This window comes from Pelophylax lessonae (assembly GCF_965119305.1).
Source record: "Pelophylax lessonae genome assembly, chromosome: 1".
Lineage (NCBI taxonomy): Eukaryota > Metazoa > Chordata > Amphibia > Anura > Ranidae > Pelophylax > Pelophylax lessonae.
In genome coordinates this window covers 478,002,239-478,024,522 of record NC_138768.1, presented here as the reverse complement: position 1 = coordinate 478,024,522, position 22,284 = coordinate 478,002,239, and the positions used below count along the sequence as shown (strand labels likewise).

At 39.8% G+C, this 22,284-nt stretch overlaps 1 protein-coding gene across 12 annotated transcripts in view; it reads left to right on the top strand.

The window, feature by feature from the left end:
• The window catches only part of PTPRS (protein tyrosine phosphatase receptor type S), a 540,344-nt gene that overhangs the window by 363,065 nt on the left and 154,995 nt on the right, over positions 1-22,284 (top strand). For 8 of the 12 annotated variants that reach the window (XM_082243967.1, XM_082243963.1, XM_082243961.1 and 5 more), the window contains 2 exons: positions 1,939-2,051; positions 19,441-19,488. In XM_082243967.1, coding sequence (XP_082100093.1) covers positions 1,939-2,051; positions 19,441-19,488 — 161 coding nt within the window. The remainder of the gene's footprint in view (positions 1-1,938; positions 2,052-19,440; positions 19,489-22,284) is intronic. The other 4 variants (XM_082243959.1, XM_082243958.1, XM_082243957.1 and 1 more) reach the window with 1 other exon arrangement.

The following is a 22,284-nucleotide window of genomic DNA, read 5'->3' as shown; positions in this document are numbered from 1 at the left end:
ACATTTTTCATCCAACCACGTAACATCATCAGGGAATGCAGGGGTTCATAAACATTGCTGCAGAAATAATTGCCCACTACTTTTCCTGCTAAAAACATATGGTTATGATACATACAAGGTTATTGTATACTGTATATCAAATTTTTTTTTTGTTATTCGCTCACATAACAATGTTTGAATAGTGTTTTTGTTTAAAAAAAAAAAAAATGATTATAACTTGTTGCTTTTTCTTCTGTTGCTTCCACGTTTAGCAAACCAGACAGGTAAGAATATCTGTTGCTCTCTTAAAGTAATTGTAAAGTCTTTGTTTTTTGTTTTTTGCCTAAAAATAACAAACATGTTATACTTACCTGTGTAATGGTTTTGCCTAGATCCTCCTCTTCTCGAATCCCTCTTTGTTGCCCCTGGCCCCTCCCTCCTGACGAGTTCCCCCACAGCAAGCAGCTTGCTATGGAGGCACCTGAGCCAAGTCCTTTCAGACACGGAGTTGCTGCTAGGTCCCCCCTCCTCTTCTCATTGGCTCACTGACTTTGATTGACAGCAATGGGAGCCAATGCTGTCTCAGCCAATGAAGAAGGAGAATCCTGGGCAGCCGAGTCTCTCCAGCAACATTGTTGGATAGAGATGGAGCTCAGGAAAGTATTAGGGAGGCTGCTGCACACAGTTTTTTTTTTTATTTTAATGCATAGAATGCATTAAGATAATAAACCTTCTGCATTTACAACCACATAAATGTATCAATGTTACTTCTACTCTTCAATTTGTTTTGTTTTTGCCTAAAGTTTGAAGTGAAATATACTTTAATATTTATATTACTCTGAAATAGAATGTACAGTACTTGGTCTTAAAGGTCCACGTTTTGGGGACTTACTTATATATAATGTATAATAGTATAATAATGTGTATGTGTGTGTATATATATATATATATATATATATATATATATATATATATATATATATATATATATATATATATGTAAGAATGTATAATAGATTACTAAGCTGGTTCTTAGGGTTCCTGCAAGTGTAAGATAATGCTCAGCTCTCCGCTGACACGGGGCACTGCAGTAAAAATTCATAAGCTCACTCAAAGGGCTTTGGAAATGTCTGGGGTCTTGGTGGTGCTTTTTTTCTTTGTCCTTTCTTCTTTAAAGCGGAGTTCCAGCCACAAAAAAAAAATTTCAACATACATACCCCCGGGACAGTCAGGGCTAGTACATTCCACAATGGCTAGCCTCTGACCTGTCCCAGTTTGCACTTACCTTTTAGAAGAAATACTTACTTTTAAAATTTCTTCTCCAGCGCTGCCATCTCAGGTGTGGGCAGCTTGAAGCCAGCGCGATCCTCTTTTGCGTCCTCTTCCGTCCTCTTCGGTCCCACAATGCACTGCGCCGACCCCGCCGTCACTTCCGGGTCTGCAGCGTCATCCCTGCACAGCTTCTGGGCATGCCCAGAAGCTGTTTAGCAAGGTATGACGCGCCGGAACTGACGTCGGGGCCGGTGCAGGCGCATTGATTCCTGGGAGCGATGACGTTCAGCTCCCAGGAATCATTGAAAAGCGGAAGTAACGGCGCGGGCCACGGCCGCCGAGGGAGGAAGTGGAAGAAAGGGGAGTATGTTTTTCTGCAATTACAAGGTAAGTAAAAAAAAAAAAACAATCGTAACTACCCGTTTCTTTTTCAGGTGAGCTATAGCAAGCGGATGGTCCAAAATCGACTATGTCGATTTTGTGGCCGGAACTCCACTTTAAAGGTCTTTTGTGGAATAATAGCTGGCTAAAACATTAAGACCACTCCCTAAGTAATCTCTTGTCAAGGTTGACATTGTGTCTAGTGGACAAATAAAGATGTGACATTATGTCCAATGTAGACTTTTTTTTATTAAAAAGTATTAAGAACAAAACATCAATTCATTATGCATTTTTTACATTTTTAAGCAAACGGAAAAACTCAGAACCCAGGACCAAATGTTTACTGAATAATGCAGAGATCACCCCTCACCATCCAACAGATCCAGTGGAGATGAGACGCATTAATTTTCAAACTCCAGGTAAGCGAAAATTTAATGTTGTACTAAAGTTTTTGGACTACTGGAAAAAATGTAAAAGTACACATGCTTACATCTATACTTCTAATTTAAAGAATTAATAAGAAGACAAACCGTGTTAAAATATTTTAGATTAAGGTTGTACAACATGTGGATTGAAACCTCAAAGTGAGCTACTAAAATAAATTCTTGGGGCCCATAGGTTATTTAACAATGTATTCATTCTATTGATATGTACTATCTGGGTCTGAAAACAATGGCTAACTGACTTTAAGGTCCCAGCATGAGAGAGCTTGAGCACCATTACTCTGGAACACAGCTACACTGTGTATGCCTTGAATTTGGCAACCCGACCATGCTCTTGTGTTCCATGTTAAACAAGTAAACGTTTGTTGATTCATTCAGTAGTTTATAGATAGGAGAAAACAAATGACTGTCGGCTCAATTCATGAAAAGATATCACATGCGGTATTTGGGTCACGTGACGCATTTTTTCCAAATATCTCATGCAATACTCAAAATATCAATTCACTATCCCTTTATGCGGTATTTACCTCAAAAAGCAAAAACACTTAGTAAATACTGCATAATACAGCATTAAAGTTCATTTCACTAAAATAAATAAATAAATGTTTAAATAACTAGTGGTTCAGGCATGCTATATTAAAGGAATGTATGAAATTTCAGCTGGTTGTTAAGGAGCCGTCATCCGTCGCATCCTTAACAAGCAGTGGATGGCTGCTGCGGGCATGTGGCTTGGTATAGCCCCTTTCCTGGCCTTCCGGTCTGCATGCTTGGATAAGGATGTGGTATGGATTTTGCCATTTTTTTTTATTTTAATTTTTTGGCGCTGGCTCTCCCAAAAAATACATATCAGACCCGAGGGGCCTGGTATGGAGGGGGGGGGGGGTACACTGTTTTATTTATTTTTTTTCATACAGGCTCTTCTTTTGTTTACATTCTGCTGTCAGCAAGGAATCCCACTGACAGCAGGTGAGTCATGGTTGTCAGCTGTTCACTGGTTGGTAAGGACGCTGGTGTGAAAATGCCACAAATATTTACTACTAAAATACTGTGTCACTTCAAGAAATAGCGCATGTGGTATTTTTGTAGTGCTTTTTAGTGAATTGCAGGAAAAGTTTTGAAAAATGCTATCAGATATTTTCCAACTTATCTTAAAGTGGTAGATAACATTTAATAAACTGAGCCCAGTATTCTTTATTATCAGATATGTGTTATTCTTCATGATTTTATTGTATGCAGTACACCAACACAGCGGTTAATGAGGATGATTATTCTTTTTTTTTTAAAACAGATCAGATTTTTTTCTTTTTCTGTAAATTTATGCCATGAAAAACACAGGATAGGGAAAAAGTGTGTTTCAAAAAGTCAGTGCGTGTGTGTGGAAAAATGATGTGTATGTTCCTATGGGTGTTTGTCCTGGGTAATGCAGTGTTTGGGTTGACAGTCTGGGAGTGCTTCCAGTCCAGGGGAAACAAAGTACGTCTCATACAAAGGGTGGGCATGCTGGGACTTTATACTGGAAGTTCCACACAGAGACTCACTAGTTGGACATGGTAGGCTTAGGCCAGGTTCACAACTATCCACATTCACTTTTGTCCATGTATAGTGTGTCCTATGTAGCTCATTTACGTTTTTGCTAGTTTTATTCAACTTGACATTACAGCACATGGCAATACACAAAAATATGATATACCTCATCGAATATTATTGCTTCTTAAGACACATCTGTTTTGTGCTGCAAAATATGCATTAAAATGTGATGGTGATGAAATGCTGCACTTTGTAGTTCTGTAAAAAAGGTACCCACAAGAACAACACGGTAGGACTTGTAGTTCTACAGAAGACGCATGCTTAACAGTTTGGCCTGCTAAGACTTGCTAGAGTTGTACATTAATAAGAGAGAAATGAATGTTAAATCCTGGGACAATTATTATTGTCTTTACACATAGAAGATGCTCCCATGGGACATTCTGAAATTGCAGTTTCAGAGATGGAGAAACTATACTAATGGTAAATGCTGGGACTCAGGATTTTACAGAGACAGGGCAGATAAAAATGGAAATTTCTGGGGCATGCAGTTCAACAGTGAGGGCCAGTTCACACCGGAAACCCCACAGGAACGAGCTGTGTTTTCCTCTACGATTCACATGCAGTTATATGCGGTGCGATTTCAACCAATTTATTTTGAATGGCCTGAAATCGCACCACACAAACAGTAGTGCATGCATTACCTTTGGAAACTCACTACAAACATATTGCATAGTACTTCTGTACAATGCGATCTGGTGCGAGCAAACACTGACTTTGCGACCTGTATTTGGGGTGCAGATCACAACTGCAGTGCGTTTTCAATGTGGTGCAGGAAATGAAACATTGGTTTCCCTCACTGCGTTCTGGTGTGAACTGGCCCTGATAAAAGACAGGGTATTGTGCAACATTCTTGGACCCATAGATCTAAAAATTAGGGGATAATGGCAACAAAGTGGTCTCATCCTCTTTAAAATACTGAGAGATGAATATCTCTGCCTCAAGTATAGACATAGAAAAAAAGAAAATGCTATGTTTTGCAGTAGTCAAGTGTGTAATTTGTGCACTTGCTATACGTATTATCTTTCTTATAAGGACCAGCTTTGTTGGAGCAGAGCGACGCCCCTAGCTGCCAGGGGAAGAACTCCTCCAGTGAGGCCGGGAGAAAGGGAAAGGAAAGGCAGGTGCTGGTGGTAGGGGACTCAATCATTAGAAGGACAGACAAGGCAATCTGTCACAAAGACCGTGAGCGCCGAATAGTCTGTTGTTTACCGGGCGCTCGGGTTCAGCACATCGCGGATTGGGTGGACAGATTACTGGGTGGGGCTGGGGAAGACCCAGCTGTCATGGTACACGTGGGTACCAATGACATAGGCAGAGGAAGCTGGAGAGTCCTAAACTATTTCAAGTAATTAGGAGCTAAGTTGAGGATTAGGACCTCCAAGGTAGTATTTTCAGAAATACTACCTGTACCTCGAGCCACACCAGAGAGGCAGCAGGAGATTAGGGAAGTTAACAAGTGGCTGAGGAGCTGGTGTAGTAAGGAGGGTTTCGGGTTCCTGGAGAACTGGGCCGACTTCTCAGTTGGCCACCGGCTCTTTGGTAGGGACGGATTGTACCTAAATGGGGAGGGTACAGCCGTACTGGGTGAGAAGATGGCCATAAAGTTAGAGGGGCTTTTAAACTAGGTGATGGGGGGGAGGGTACAGATGTAGAATTAGCCAGTAGAAAGCAAGATTCAGAGGGCACAAATGGGGGCATTAGCGGTAGGGTGTTCAGAGCTCCTAAACCCATGGTGGGTATGGGGAAAAATCTCAAGAGCAGCCTAAAAACATCAAATGAGGATATATGTAACCGGTCAAAATTAGGAGGTTTATATACCAATGCCAGAAGCCTGGCCAACAAGATGGGAGAGCTGGAGCTGCTGATGTTTGAGGAGGACTTAGATTTTGTGGGGATAACAGAGACTTGGTTTGACAGCTCTCATGACTGGATGGCGACCATTCAGGGGTATTCCCTTTTATCGCAGAGATAGAGAAGGTAAAAAAGGGGGAGGGGTATGTATGTATATTAAGAACAGTGTACAGGTAAATATGAGGGATGATATTAATAATGGAGCTATGGATGAGGTAGAATCCCTATGGGTAGAACTTCAAAGGGAAGGCACTGTGGGGAAGGTAATATTGGGCGTATGCTATAGGCCCCCCAACCAGAGGGAGGAGGGGGAGGCGGACCTCCTTTTACAGATAGGATTGGCAGCAAGGATGGGAAATGTCGTTATAATGGGGGACTTTAACTATCCAGATATAGACTGGGCAGAAGGAACCGCGCATTCAGCCAAGGCTCGGCAGTTCCTAAATGTTTTGCAGGAAAATTTCATGGGTCAGATGGTGAATGCACCGACAAGAAACAATGCGGTACTTGACCTACTGATTACCAACAATACAGACCTGCTCACGGATATAGAAATACCGGGCAACTTAGGAAACAGTGACCATAGGTCAATTAGTTTCAGTATTAATCATAATAATAGGGAACATAAGGGTAATATAAGAACACTGAATTTCAAAAGAGCCAATTTCCAAAAACTGCGCTCTCTGCTAGAAAATATTAAATGGGATAGAACCCTGGGAACAAAGAACACGGAGGAAAAATGGGAGTGCTTCAAGAGCATACTTAACAAAGGGATTGGCCAGTGCATTCCAAAGGGAAATCAATTTAAAAGAGCAAAACTAAACCCTGGGTGGCTAAACTCCAACATAAAAATGCATATTAATGCTAAAGAAAAGGCCTTCAAAAAATACAAGGCTGAGGGGTCATTGGCAGCATTCAAGCATTACAAAGAGTGTAATAGGAAATGTAAAGACGAAATCAAGGCAGCTAAAATAGAACACAAGAGACATATAGCGGAAGAGAGTAAAAAGAACCCCAAAAAATTATTTAAGTATATAAACAGTAAGAAAACAAGGCCAGAACACATTGGCCCCATAAAAGACAACAAAGAAAACATGGCCACAGAGGACAGGGAAAAGGCGGAAGTGTTAAATAAATTCTTCTTTTCAGTCTTCACAAAAGAACCCAGCTTGTGAGGCCAAACTAAATAACACACCTCAGAAAGTACCGCCATGGCTAACAGAAGATAGACTTAGAACTAAACTAGAGAAACTTAACATAAATAAATCACCGGGACCGGATGGCTTGCACCCGAGGGTTCTTAAAGAGCTCAGCCAAGTGATTGCCAGACCATTATTCTTTATCTTTAAGGATAGTTTACTGACGGGTATGGTGCCAGCTGATTGGAAAAAAGCCAACATGGTACCAATATTTAAAAAAGGGCAGAGATATATCCCGGGTAACTATAGGCCGGTTCAGCCTAACATCAATAGTCTGCAAGATTTTGAAGGGGATGTTAAGGGACCACATACAAGACTTTAGTAATGAAAATGGTATTATTAGTAGTAATCAGCATGGATTCATGAAAAATCGTTCTTGCCAAACCAATCTATTAACCTTCTATGCTGAAGTGAGCTGCCACCTAGATAAAGGTAAGCCTGTGGATGTGGTGTATCTGGACTTTGCAAAGGCCTTTGACACCGTTCCCCACAAACGCTTACTGTTCAAACTAAGGAAGGTAGGTATGGACCATAAGGTGAGTACCTGGATAGAGAACTGGCTCCAGGTGAGAGTGCAAAGGGTGGTGATTAATGGGGAGTACTCGGATTGGGCGGGTGTGGAAAGTGGGGTCCCCCAGGGTTCTGTCCTGGGACCAATCCTGTTTAATTTTTTCATAAATGATCTAGAGGAGGGGATACCTAGTAAAATCTCAGTATTTGCAGATGATACTAAACTAAGCATGCCAATATCTTCTATGCAGGATGTGGAAACCTTACAAGCGGACCTGAACAAAATAATGGGGTGGGCAACTACATGGCAGATGAGGTTTAATGTTGAAAAAAGTAAAGGAATGCACTTGGGTGCCAGAAACCAGAAAGCAAGCTAATCACTAGGGGGGAACCTCTGGGTGAGTCTAGGATGGAAAAGGACCTGGGGGTACTGGTAGACAACAGGCTTGGCAGTGGCATGCAATGCCAAGCCTCTGCAAGCAAAGCCAATAGAATACTGGGATGCATAAAAAAGGGGATACACTCCAGAAATAAAGAGATTATTCTCCCTCTCTTCAAGACTCTGGTCTGGCCACATCTGGAGTATGCTGTCCAGTTCTGGGCACCGGTCCTCAGGAAGGATGTGCTGGAACTGGAGAGTCCAGAGAAGGGCAACAAAAATAATTAGGGGAATGGAGGACATCAGCTATGAGGAAAGACTACAAGCACTGAACCTATTCTCTCTGGAGAAGAGACGATTGAGGGAGATATGATATCAATGTACAAATACTGTACTGGTGACCCTAGCATAAGGAACAAACTATTCAGAGAAAGGGAATACAATAAGACACGTGGCCACTCACTAAAACTAGAGGAAAAGCGCTTTAACCTTAAAATACGTAAGGGGTTCTTCACTGTGAGAGTGTTAGGGATGTGGAATTCTCTTTCACAAGCAGTCGTATCAGCAGGGAGCATCGATAGTTTCAAAAAATTACATGGGCAACTTAAAGACCACAACATACAGGGGTATACAATGTACGGTTAACAGCAAACACACACACACATCATAGGTTGAACTGGATGGACTGATGTCTTTTTTTAACCTCACAAACTATGTAATATTTTGGAAACATGTCAAATTGTGTTTTAGGCAACACTTTCCCAGTGGAAGGATCATTGCAGTTCAACTTCTGGAGCATGTTGCTGGTTTAGGCAGTGAGAACTTGGCTGTTTGATTTAATTAAAAGCAATATTAAACCCAAAAATAAAATTTATTTAATTGCTGCTCACCAATTCTAAGGCCTCTTTCACACAGGGCGGACTCTGTTTATACAGAGCGGACACAGACAAAGCCTGCTCTGCTGTCTGTTTACCTGTGACTACCTTCGTTCTGATCCGCCTACACGGAGGGGGACGGGTCTTCTCTTGTTTTTCTTTAGCGGATTGAATTGAAGGTATGCAGGTGTAAATGAACACAAGTCTGTTTACACCCACCGGTCCATAGAGGTGAAAAACTGACAGGCAGACCTGATCTAAATGGTTGTGTGAAAGGGGCCTTAGATGTGGTGACTGCATTCGTTTTCTTTTTTAACATTTTTTTCCTTTAACCTTGTGATCTGGCTAGTAAGTCTGTTATTTTTCAGCTTCCTTTAACAGACCAAGCTGTTCATATAAAGTAGCACAGAACAGGGGTGTCAAACTCAATTATATTGCAGGCCGCATCAGCATTATGGTTGCCCTCAAAGGGCCGGTTGTATCTGTAAGACTGTATAAATGTATCTACTCTTTAACATATTAAAAAATTGCCTCTGCTTTTCAATTTTATTACTGCTTTTAGTAATAACTTAAGATGTAAGCTGTGAAGGGCAGGTGCAGACTGATATGGAGCCCACTCACATTTTTGTAGCAGGTGATGAAAGTCTGAAAAAGAGTGTGGCATACTGCTGATGTCATCCACAAGTAATTTCATTGGAAATTGCTCAGATGGAACTTGGTTCTGCCATGGTGTTCTGTTTGAGCAGTCTCCAATAAAGTTTCTTGTGGATACCAGCAGTGTGCGACCCTCCTTTTCAACTGGCATAGAATTGTATTATTCTCATAATAAATAAAAGCAAATGTCCAGAGTACTGGGTTGGAGGGTTGAGACAAACCATTTAACACTGACAGGGGTGTTTACAATGGTCAGCTTTAATTCATTTATGTAGAATGTTTTATTCCAAAAGGAAAAATAAGCTGTTTGCTGTAAGTGCTTAGAAAGTGTTATCTGGAGTTCAGCATCAATATGTTACTCAAGTTCATCTAAATCTGCTAGTGCATCTAAGACTATCCTCTCCCCAGACTAACAATCCTGCTATCCAAAGGTGTCTGCTTTACTAATTCATCCACAATGTATGCACCCAAAGGCCTCATGCACATTGGACATTTTTACAGCTGCTGTTTTTGGCGTCAGACATTTTTTTCTGCAGCCAGCATGTTATCCTATGTGTCCATGCACACATAGGCTATTATCAGCAGTTTTTGGTCGGGGCGTTTTATGGCTGGGAAAAAAAACAGAACTAATGGGTTTCAAGAGGCGTTTTTCAACTGTAAAAACGCTCTAACTCTAATAAATGCTTAAAAACTCAGAAAATGCAGCTATTCGGGATTTATCAATGTTTTTGAGCCAAAAGCTTTTGTGGGAGTATAGTTTTGCGAAAAAAAAGCTAAAAAACATTACAGCTGAAAAACTCCTTCTACAGCTACAGCTTTCTACTGATGTTTTCATAACATCCAGTGTGCATGAGGCCTTAGACATGAAATGTGTTACTGGCTGGATCATCAGGTGAAATAAAGGGGAAAAAGCCTAAAAACAAAGTAAACAAATGCAGCCACCACATTTACGGATTGGTTCAGTAAGCCACAATATATTCCATTTTTGTTTTTGGGTTTGTTTTTGGGTTTAATACCACTTTAAGTAAACTTCTGTTGCAGGCAACTGGATTTCACATCTGACTTGGGCAATAAAATTGATAATGTTTTAAATAAAAAGACATTTCCTTTTGGTTAGGGAGCTTCCTCCTGAATAAATAATTTATATACAATATATATTTATTAATATTATAGCTCAATATTCCTAAATGCACAAAATATAGCCAGATATTAACCACTTCTGACCAGAAGGTTTTGCCTCTTAATGACCAGGCCATTTTTTGCAATTCAGCACTGCGTTACTTTAACTGACAACTGCGATGCTGTACCCAAATAAAATTGATGTCCTTTTTTCCCACAAATGGAGATTTCTTTTGGGGGTATTTGATCATCTATACGATTTTTATTTTATGCGCTATAAACAAAAAAAGAGCGACAATTCTGCAAAAAAAAAAAACAAACAATATTTTTAACTTTCTGCAATATAACATTCCCAATAAAAAATGTAAAAATCAAATGCTTTCTTTATTTTAGGCCAATTTGTATTCTGCTACATATTTTTGGTAAAAAAAAATTCCAATAAGAGTATATTGATTGGTTTGCGCAAAAGTTATCACGTCTACAAACTAGGGGAAAGATTTATGTCATTTTTATTTATTTATTTTTACTAGCAATGTCGGTGATCAGCGATTTTTAGCGGGACTGTTACATTGCGGCGGACAGATCAGACACCTAACTGACATTTTTGACACTTTTGTGGGGACCAGTGACATAACTACAGTAATCCCTGCTAAATGATGCACTGTTATTGTACTAATGACACTGGCAGGGAAGAGGTTAGCACCAGGGGAAATTAAAGGGTTAAATGTGTCCCTAGGGGGTGCTTTCTAACTGTGTGGGGGATGTACTTATGGAATGAACACAAGGACCTGTGTTCCTAGATAGGAGGAACACAAGGGCCCTGTGTTCATTGCTGACAGAACAGCTGTCTGCCGTGTTTACACCAGCAGACTGCCGTTCTGTCTCCACGGGGAGCAATCGCGAATGCCCTGCGGGGATGTATTTATGGAATAAAAACAAGGACCTGTGTTCCTAGATAGGAGGAACACAAGGGCCCTGTGTTCATTGCTGACAGAACAGCGAACCGCCGTTCTGTCTCCACGGGGAGCTGCTGCCGGCCCCGCAGATCAACTTCCCCTCTCGCGAAGTCGTTTCGCGGGAACCTGCCGACCTGCCGCAGTATATGTATGACAGCTGGTCTGCAAGTAATTAACATTTATAGGCAATAACACCAAAGATTGTTAATCTAGGAAATATCTGTTTGCCTTCCAGGGGATCAGGAATTCATTTTTTTCCCCCCGCTGGAGCAAATAAGACCATGTTTCATAGGGGGTTTTTTTGCCTTCCTCTGAATTTACTTTAAGTATAGTATTGTGTATATGGAGGATTTCTATTTGTTTTTTTTCTTCTTTTGGTTAAACTAGATGGACTTTTTCAACTTGACTATGTAAATATTAAAATTAGCATAAATGAGTAACTTAGTGAAAGCTTTTGCAAAAGGACAGATTTGTAACTTTTGAGAATCATTTATACACCACTGTGTATTAGAAAAATAAAGTCTTTGAATCCTTTCTTATATACTTGCAGTTTAAATGTCCTGTTAGAAGAGTGTTAACCTAACACCAAGGGGCCAACATATGACCTGTTGTCCTTTTTTTGCTTCTTTCATTGAATTTTACAAAGTATACACAGCAAAAAGTAATTAAAGTTTATATACAGAATATAATAAATCAGTCAAAATATTTAGCACTTATTTTGTATCTGCCACCGGCGCAAGATAAAGCTAAACTAAAATTATTTGGTTTGCTGCAGCTAAAGTGACTCCATGCACAGGAGTGTAAATTAATAAAAAACTGTGAGTAGCTGCGCTAACCTCAAATGTGCAAACAACAATCTTTCTACACATTTACTTCACTACGATGATGATGTGCAACCGAATACCAAAAATGATACTGTGAACAATGTATCACCAACGCTAATAAAACCAATATATCAAAACTCATATGTAGACTGGGTTACATAGGAAAAACATTTGGATGAAATATCAAAGTGTCCATTATTTCATTCCTTGCCAGAAAATAAATCTTGTTCATGCAGTGCTTCACCCAATTGTGTGTGAATCCACCACCTGTCAAAATGCTCACTCACCCAACAAATAGTGTAATATAGGCCTGAACAATAATATGCCTCTGTAGGTCCCTCCTGTGGGTCTTGCTTGTGATCCCGACAGCTGTAGCAATGCTCTTAGATCCCCTCTCAAGCGTTCATAGAGTAAATAATAGCCATCAATGTGCAACATTCATGTAAACGGTTTATTTAAATGTTAAAAATGTATATACACTCACATTTGGTGGTGCCCTTAGACCAGCACTAAGTCTATCCAGTGGTCTCTAAGACCGTGCAGTCGCCCCTCCTTGTCCTGGAGCCGGCGTGCGTTCCAAGCCTCGATTTTCGTTATCGTGACAGGAACAGGAAGTGCGTCATCCACACTCCACTAGCCTCAATGCGTTTTGCAATTACACATGCATCATCAGCAAACCAATATTTACTCTATAAATGCCTTTAAACTCAGTTCAACAACCCCAATTTCAAAAAACTTGGGACGCTGTGTGACAATATACATAAAAAACAGAGTACAATGATTTCCAAATCTCGTAAATCTATATTTTATTCACAATAAAAATAGAAAACATATCAAATGTTTTAACTGAGAAAATTTACTATTTTAAGAAAAAAATAGGGTAATTTAAAATTGTTGGCAGCAACACATCTCAAAAAATTTGGGACAGTGCCATGTTTACCACGATATAGAAATTGCTCTTCAACAACACTTTGTAAATGTAAATAAGAACTAAAGAGACCAGTTGCTGGAGTAGTGGGAAGAGGAATGTTGTCCAATTCTTGCCTGATATAGTATTCTAATTGATCAACAGTCCTGGGTCTTCTTTGTCGTATTTCTCGCTTCAAGATGCACCACATATTTTTAATTGGTAAAAGGTCTGGACTGCAGGCAGTTAAGTACCTGGACTCTTCTACTAAGAAGCCATGCTGCTGTCATAGATGCAGTATGTGGTTTAGCATTGTGCTTCTGAAATATGCAAGGTTTTTCCTGAAAAAATGTTTTTTGGATGGGAGCATATACTGCTCTAAAACCTGGATAAATCTTTCAGCATTGATGGTGCCTTTCCAGATATGTAAGCTGCCTATTCCATATGCACTAATGCATCCCCGTATCTTCAGAGATGTAAGCTTTTGAACTGAGCTCTGATAGCAAGCCGGAAGGTCCCTGTCCTCTTTGGTCTGGAGGGTGTGGTACACATGGTTGCCAAAAAAGAATGTCTAATTTTGTTCCATCTGACCACAGAACAGTTTTCCACTTTGGAGCAGGCCATTTTAAATGAGCTTTTGCCCAGAGAAGACAGCAGGGTTTCTGGATCATGTTCACATATGGCTTATTCTTTGCATGATAGAACTTTAACTTGCATTTTTGGATGGCACTGTAAATTGTTTTCACAGACAGTGATTCCTTAACCCGTGCAGTGATGTCCATCACAGAAACATGCCTGTTTTTAATGCAGTGCCATCTAAGGGCCTGAACATCACGGCCATCCAGCTGAAGTTTCTGCCTTGTCCCTTGCGCAAAGAGATTTCTCCAGATTTTCTGAAACTTTTGATGAATCTTATGTACTGTGGATGATGATATATTTAAGACTTTTCAATTTTATGTTGAGGAACATTATTTTGAAAAGATTTGACAATTTTGCCAGCTTTATGTTGCCCTGTCCCAATTTTTTTTGTGTTGCTGCCATCAATTTCAAAATTACCTTTTTTTTTTTTTCTTGGTATACTTTTTTAGTTTTCTAGTTTCTATTGTGTACAAAATATGGGTTTATGAGATTTGCAAATCATTGCAATCTGTTTTTATATAAATTCTACACAGCTTCCCAACTTATTTGGAATTCGGGTTGTATGTTAGCCTATGTGATCATGCAGATTAGGCATTTAGATCATTTTTTTAGGAGCAATGTTTAGAGGCGTAAAAAAAAATGTCCTAAAACTGCGTTCTGAGAGGACCTCATGAGCAAAATTTACACACGTACATCTGTAAACCTGCATTAATGTACCCAAAATGTACCCATGCATAATTTCACACGTGTGTAAATGTATTCAATTAGACAGCATATATTAATATACCAGACAGTAGAATGAGTTTACACTCAACGCCATATGCATGAAACACGCATAATTACGCACCAAAACCAAGCATTTTCTATGCTTGATTTTCTGCCATATCGGGGGGAGAAATATTCAGCATACTTAAGAGTAGTTTTTAGGAGTACATGAGGTCCTTTGGGGTGATTAAAATATAGCACATTAAAAAGTAACTTCAGGAATATAGTTGCCCGGTGTTTAATTACTTACATAGTTAGTCAGTTTGACAAAAGACACAAGTCCGCCCAGTTCAACCAATAAAAAAATAAATATATAAATAAATATACAATCCTATACTCACAGTTGAAAGGTGTAAAAGGTGAAATAAAAAGCATGATACAAATTGTTCCAGTGGGGGGAAAAAAAACATTCCTGATCCCCCAGGGGGCAGTTGGATATTCCCTGGATCAACTACCACTGGTGTTATTGCCTATAAATATTTGGTATTCAGTTATATTTTGTGCATTTAGGAATGCATCCAGCTCTTTTTAAAATGATCTACTGAGCTGACCAGAACGAATTCTTTGGGGAATCTATTCCACATTTTTACAGCTATTACTGTGAAGAAGTCTTTCCATATTTGGAGGTTACCTATCTTCTTATTCTCTGAACATAAAGAGTGCCCCCTTGTCCTTTGTGATGACCTGAAAGTCAATAGCTCGACAAGTTCACTATATGGACTACCTATTTATTTATTTAGGATGATCAGATCCCCCTTATAATGGCCTCTTCTCAAGAGAGAATAAATTCAGTTCAGCTAATCTTTCCTCATAGCTGAGCTCATCTTTTCCTCTTATCAGTTTGGATGCCCTTCACTGTACTTTCTCAGGTTCTCCAATGTTATTTTTATGAATTGGTGCCCAAAACTGAACTGCATATTCCAGATTAGGTCTGATCAGGATAACCACATACAGTGCCTTGAAAAAGTAATCATACCCCTTGAAATTTCCCCATTTAGTCATGTTACAACCAAAAACGTAAATGTATTTTATTGGGATTTTATGTGATAGACCAACACAAAGTGGTACATAATTGTGAAGTGCAAGGAAAATGATAAATGGTTTTCAAAATTTTTTACAGATAAATATCTGAAAAGTGTGGCGTTCATTTGTATTCAGCCCCCTTTAATAACGAAAATCTAGTGGAACCAATTGCCTTCAGAAGTCACCTAATTAGTAAATAGAGTCCACCTGTGTGTAATGTGCTGTGAACCTTAGTGAACAAAGAGCATCATGAAGGCCAATGAATACACCAGACAGGTCAGGGATAATGTTTTGGAGAAGTTTAAAGCAGGGTTAGGTTATAAAAAAAAAAAATATCCCAAGCGTTGAACATCTCATGAAGCACTGTTCAGTCCATCATCTGAAAATTAAAAAAGTATGGCACAACTACAAACCTACCAAGACATGCCTATCCACCTAAACTGACCCGGCTGGGCAAGGAAAACATTAATCAGAGAAGCAGCCAAGAGGCCCATGGTAACTGTGGAGGAGCTGCAGAGATCCACAGCTCAGGTGGGAAAATCTGTCCACAAGACAACTATTAGTCATGCACTCCACAAATCAGGCTTTTATGGAGTGGCAAGAGGAAAGCCATTGTTGAAAGAAAGCCATTAGAAGTTCCAATTGCAGTTTGCGAGAAGCCATGTGGGGGACACAACAAACATGTGGAAGAAGGTGCTCTGGTCAGATGAGACCACAATTTAACTTTTTGGCCTAAAAGCAAAATACTATGTGTGGCAGAAAACGAATACTGCACATCACCCTAAACACACCATCCCCACCGTGAAATATGGTAGTGGCAGCATCATGTTGTGGGGATGCTTTTCTTTAGCAGGGGCAAGGTAGCCGGTCAAATGGGAAGTTGAATGGAGCCAAATACAGGGAAATCTTAGAAGAAAACCTGTTAGAGTCTGCAAAAGGCTTGAGAGTAGGGCGGAGATTTACCTTTCAGCAAGACAACGACCCTAAACATACAGCCAGAACTACAATGGAATGGTTTAGATCAAAGCATTTTCATGTGTTATAATGGCCCAGTCAAAGTCCAGACCTACAGAAAATCCAATTGAGAATCTGTGGCAAAACTTAAAAATTGCTGTTCACAGACGCTCTCCATCCAATCTGACAGAGCTTGAGCTATTTTGCTAAGAAGAATGGGAAGAATTGTCACTCTAGATGTGCAAAACTGGTAGAGACATACCCAAAAAGACTTGCAGCTGTAATGGCAGCGAAAGGTGGTTCTACAAAGTATCGACTCAGAGGGGCTGAATATAAGGGCTCTTTCACACAGGCGATCCAATCAGATCCGCCTGTCAGTTTTTTAGGCGGATCTGATCGGATCCTCCATGCAGCTCTATGGGGCAGCGGGTGTCAGCGGAGACATGTCCGCTGACACCCGCTGCCATCCGCATCCGATCCTGTCCGTGAAATCCAGACGGATGGAAACCCTATTTTTCCATCCGTCCAGGGATCGGATCGGATGAGAGCGGACAAGCTGTCCGCTCTCATCCAATCCCCCATAGAGAGCAGCGGGGGCTGTGACACCTCCCTCTCCACACTGCAAGCGGAGACGGAGCTGTCATCCACCGGCTCAGCGGGGATCGGCGGATCGATCCCTGCTGAGCAGCACGGATCCGCCTACGGAGGCGGACCGTGTGAAAGAGCCCTAAATGCACGCCACACTTTTCAGATGTTTATTTGTAAAAAATGTGAAAACCAATTATCATTTTCCTTCCACTTCACAATTATATGCCACTTTGTGTTGGTCTGTCACATAAAATTCCCCAAAAATACATTTACATTTTTTATTTGTAACATGACAAAAAGTGGAAAGTTTCAGAGTATGAATACTTTTTCATAGCACTGTATTTGTCAATCATGGGATGTTGTTCAAACCACTATGGTTTATTTATTAAGTTGTTGATTTAACCTCTTGGCGGCGGCCACACTCACATATGCAACCTCTCAGTGGGTGGGCCTTGGCGCTAAGCAGCTGCATATTTGTGTGCAATTTTGCAAAAGCAGCTGTGCTGAGAGCATGCTTTCTGATCATGTGACTGCTGTGATAGCCAATCACGGCGGTCACATGATCATAAACCCCACCCAGCATCCTACGTCCTTAAGGTGCTTGGAGGCACCGGTTCCAAGGGGTTAACATGCTTGCTGTTATCACCCAAGTATGCATGTTAATGCGTTCAAACTGATTTCTTTCCATGTGCCCTGTCACCTCAAAATCCTTTAATCTAAATTGCCATTCTAATCAGTTAAGACAGGTATTTTTCTTGCGGTTTAGCATATTTTGAGAAATACAAATTTAAGTAAATGTTTTTTGAAAATATAGATATGAAGTTATTGATTTACTAGTAAGTGTAAGAACAGGATTAATGTAAAAAATAAGAGAAATAACGTCACATACGGTATATCCTAAAACCCATTAGAATGATTATGTATACACAGATTTTCTAGCAGTTCATTTTTTGTGATTACATTTCTGTATAAACATCTTGGTAAATAGGATTCATGAGTGAATGAGCAACTTATTTACAGGAACATGGCAGACTTAGTGCCAGTTCACACTATAGCGATGTCTGTGCAATGCGAAATCAGCCTTACAGATTGTATGGCTGAATTTGCTTTGCATTTTGACCAGTCGTGCAGGACCTTTTTTTGGTCCGCAACAGAATCAGATTGCATGGGAATTGACAGTTCACACTGCGATATGTGAACTAATCTGGGGGTTTCATTAACATTGTATTGACACTGCCAGCAGTTCGCATTTGGCAGTGTGAACTGCCTGCGAGTCAGGTGGGATGCAGGAACCCGCAGTGGATTCGCAGGGTTCCCGCATCACACTAGTATGAACCGGCACTAAGTCTGCTTTTGAGAATTTTTGCATACAACTTTTAACATTTCCAGCATTCATCACAGACTCCTAATTGACTGGTTAAATGTAGTTTAGTTTCTTAGCTCTGGCATCTTACATATAGGAGACATCTGATGAATTTACCAACCATAGTAAATTAGATTCAACCTCTACACAAATCTCTACCTATAGTAGAATATGTAAGTGTATATAAAGCCAAACACTTTTTAGGTCTTGGATAATGTGGGTAAGCGTTAGAACCCCTGCCACGTGTTTATTGCTGTCTGTGTCTTCTTTAGGGAGAACTACACTCACCAAATTTTGTGTTGGTGCAGGAACAGGGGATGAGGGTAAATTTTCCAGTGAGTAAACCTGTTCTGGTTTGTGACAATTCTCTAAGAGTGGATACCCCTTTGCAATTTTTGGAGAGATTTACATTCATTTCCTGCTGTGTTTTTGGGACAGGAAGTGAAGGGAAAATCTTCCTGATGGGACAGACACAAAAATAAAAAAAACTGACAGGTGTCTTAAGCATACCAAAACGTATCCAAAACGAAATAACATGTTTTGGATTCAATGGTAATTTTTTATGTTACAAAAGAAGAAGATGGTGGCTGGTCCCCAGGGCATTACTGTGGGTAAAACCAGTTGTGTTTTTCTTTTGACCTTTAGGGCCGCTTCACACTGTAGCGATGTCAGACATCGCATGAGATTCACTGCCCTACAGATTGTATGTCTGAATTTGCATCGCATTCGGACCAAACTAGTGCAGGACCCTTTATTTGGTCCGGACCAGAATCGGGTCGCATGGGTATTGACACCTATGCGATCTGATTCCTTTCCGAATTGACAGTTCGCACTGCGATATGCAAACTGATCTGGGGATGTCATTAACTTTGTATTGACACTCCCAGCGGTTCGGATATGGCAGTGTGAACTGCCTGTGAGTCAGGTGCAATGCAGTGGATTCGCAGGGTTCCCGCATCGCACCAATGTGAACCGAGCCTTAATGTCCATTAATATTTACAGTTTTTACAGACTGTGTCAGAGCTACACCACTTACTTGTAGCAGTTACATCTCATAATAAACAGAAATAAATGGAATGTCTTTGTTATTAATGTAACTCACTATCTGTTCTTGAATGTGAATAAGACATCAAAACAAGTTGTTTTATTTCTTTATTTACTGTTCTTTGCAGATTCTGGTCTCAGCAGTCCCCTCAGTGACCATGAATTTGACTTTGAAAGTTAGTTCCTGTCTTTTTGTTTCAAATTTTGTTGTTTTATTTTACCACTCCAACTACTGTTTAAAGGTCAACTTCATCCCTAATTGAAATTTCAGTTTTGTGTGGCGACTGACAAGGAAATACAGGGCGACTTCTTTTAGCTCTTGTGGACTTCACTAGCAAGGTATCTCGACCTAGATTTCCAGTTCTATCCAACTGCTTTGGCCACTAGTAAATGAAAATGTGTTCTAGTGGATTACCTATAATGTAAATTGACAAAGTTATTGGTAAATCTGTCTACAAGAGAGTGACACCTTCATTGTTTATGGCCAGTGACATATATTACTTACTGGAGCTTGTTGGCACACAAGGCCTCATCCCTATGTTAGGATTGTTTCTTTTACACAGGGCTGTTCTTTGCTTTAGTGGTCTTAGCCTAGCCTAGGATATTATGATGAAATTAAAATGTGATGATGCAAATAGAGTATTATGGGCAGTAATAATGTAGGGAAAATCTGCCCTTTTTTGTCCTTGCTGCCTGGAAGCACAGGTCTATCGTTCTTAATGGTAAATCATTCCCTTCACATTATTAGTCTTAGAAGCAATCCCACAACTGGAGGTCTTGGGAGATGCTAGAAGCCAGTGAGCCTTTTATTCTTGTTGCGTTCACACACAATTAAAATATCAGTTTTGGGGGGGAGTTGACCTTTCAGTTTCTCATTGTTTTCTCTTTTCACCCTATTTGTTTAACTTTATGTCCTTTGAACTTTTCACATTCCATCTTTTTTGCAAAATATATGTGCTTGTCTCTGCTATTCTGCAGTTTTGGATATAAAATGTTATATGTGCAGTGTGTTATTTCGTAAAGAATTCTGCTCTGTTGCTAGTGTGTACTTCCACTGCATTTTGATGACTTCCAAAACCTAATTCCACATTATTTCTGACAACACATTTGCTACTGAATGTGCAGTTTACCATATTCATTGTTGATCTGTTACAATTCAAAGTCAGGTACACTGCAGCCTAATATCCTTCTCATATACATATGTAAAAGACATGGCGAGGTGCGCAGACATCCAACAGTATTCTGACTGCAGAAAAACATTTTGCCTGCCAGCAATCACATACACATGTTTACTCACTGGGAATCTGCATGGTATACAAAGTACACAAACATTACATTTATCTTTTTGTCAACCCAAATTGCTGAAATCACAGGTATTGTACATCCTAATATATTTGGCACCTACAGTATGCTCTAGTGGGTTACTGGACTGAAAGTCATTTGCATGTAGGAAATTAATTTTATTTATTTATTTTTTACTTTTCAAGAGCTCCTCCGTTTTTGTTTATTTTATGTTTAGAGCATTATTGAAGATCATCTCTTTTTATTTTTGGTATCATTTAAATACAACACGTTTCTAGTCTGTGTGGCTGTATGTTTTGTGTTTGAGCCTTTGTATGTAACCCAATGGCAGTTCCCCAGAAATTCTTTAGTCTGATATAAAGTGATTATTAATTTGATTTTTGGTTTATATAAAAGAGACATTTGCATACCCTAGGCATGCAGTAACTTTTTTTTAAAGTTTTGAACCATGGGGAGAGATTAGAATCTCAGCTGGGTTTCTATTGCTGCATGTGACTAATGAGGCCAAGGAGACTACTTCATTGGCACCAAAAATGAGGGGAACTGGTGTCACCTGGATAGGACGTCACAGATAGCAATAGCAAAACTCGACAGAGGTTTAAACCTTTTCCCACTTCTGTAATATCATATTGGGGGGGGGGGGCAGTTGTGTTTTTTTTCCTTTCTCTTTCCCTATTGCAGAAATTTCACATAGGTTGATGTCCTGATGTCCAGCTCACCCCCTGTCACTAGAACAGGAAGTGAGTGGAAATCTCCCCAATGGGTAATACATAAAGCAGGGATCCTCAAACTACGGCCCTCCAGCTGTTGTGGAACTACACATCCCATGAGGCATTATAAAACTCTGACATTCATAGACATGACTAGGCATGATGGGAATTGTAGTTCCTGAACAACTGGAGGGCCATAGTTTGAAGACCCCTGACATAAAGCAATAAAACCTGAGAGATTCTACCCTGCCACCCTCTTTTCAAAAGTGAATAATGATGTTTGATGAGACAAAGCATAATGAACCTGTTGCAAACATGCATGCTCTTTTGCTGTTTAAAGGTATTGTTTAGAGCATAATATTGTGATATTTCTGATTTAGTAGTTGAGAGCTCTGTTACCTAACATTCTCCAAATATTAGTTCATAGTTGTTACTTATTACATATTGCCTGTAAAATGTATATAAAAAAGACAATTTTTTTATTTAAATATAACTGTTGCCAGGATATTCAATTATTGTTTTTAACATCTTACAAATGAGCTATAAATCCGTAACTGACCTCTGTAGCTGCATGCACTGTGAAACAATTCACAAGAGAAGCAGTTCAGTTTTCAAGTGGAGTCTTAGGATTCTGCTCTCCTTAATTTTTCCTATGCACCTAGTCTATGTTATACAAAAATGTACAAGGCTGGGATGATGTCAAGTCACTGTTGGGAGAGGAGAGCTGAAAAAGCTGAACTGCTCACATTGTATATAAAATGTGATGCGGTGAAAAAAAAAAAAAAAGTTATAATTGTGTCAAATTGAATGTGTCATCAAACAAATAAACAAATGTTAATGGGCAGAGCTTCACTGAGCCTACGAGTGAGTTGCCAGCTTCTGTTACCTTTCACGACAGTATTGCTGTGTCTACGCTGATTTTACATGTCAGGGGAGGTGGCGGCTTAGTACTTCTTTGTG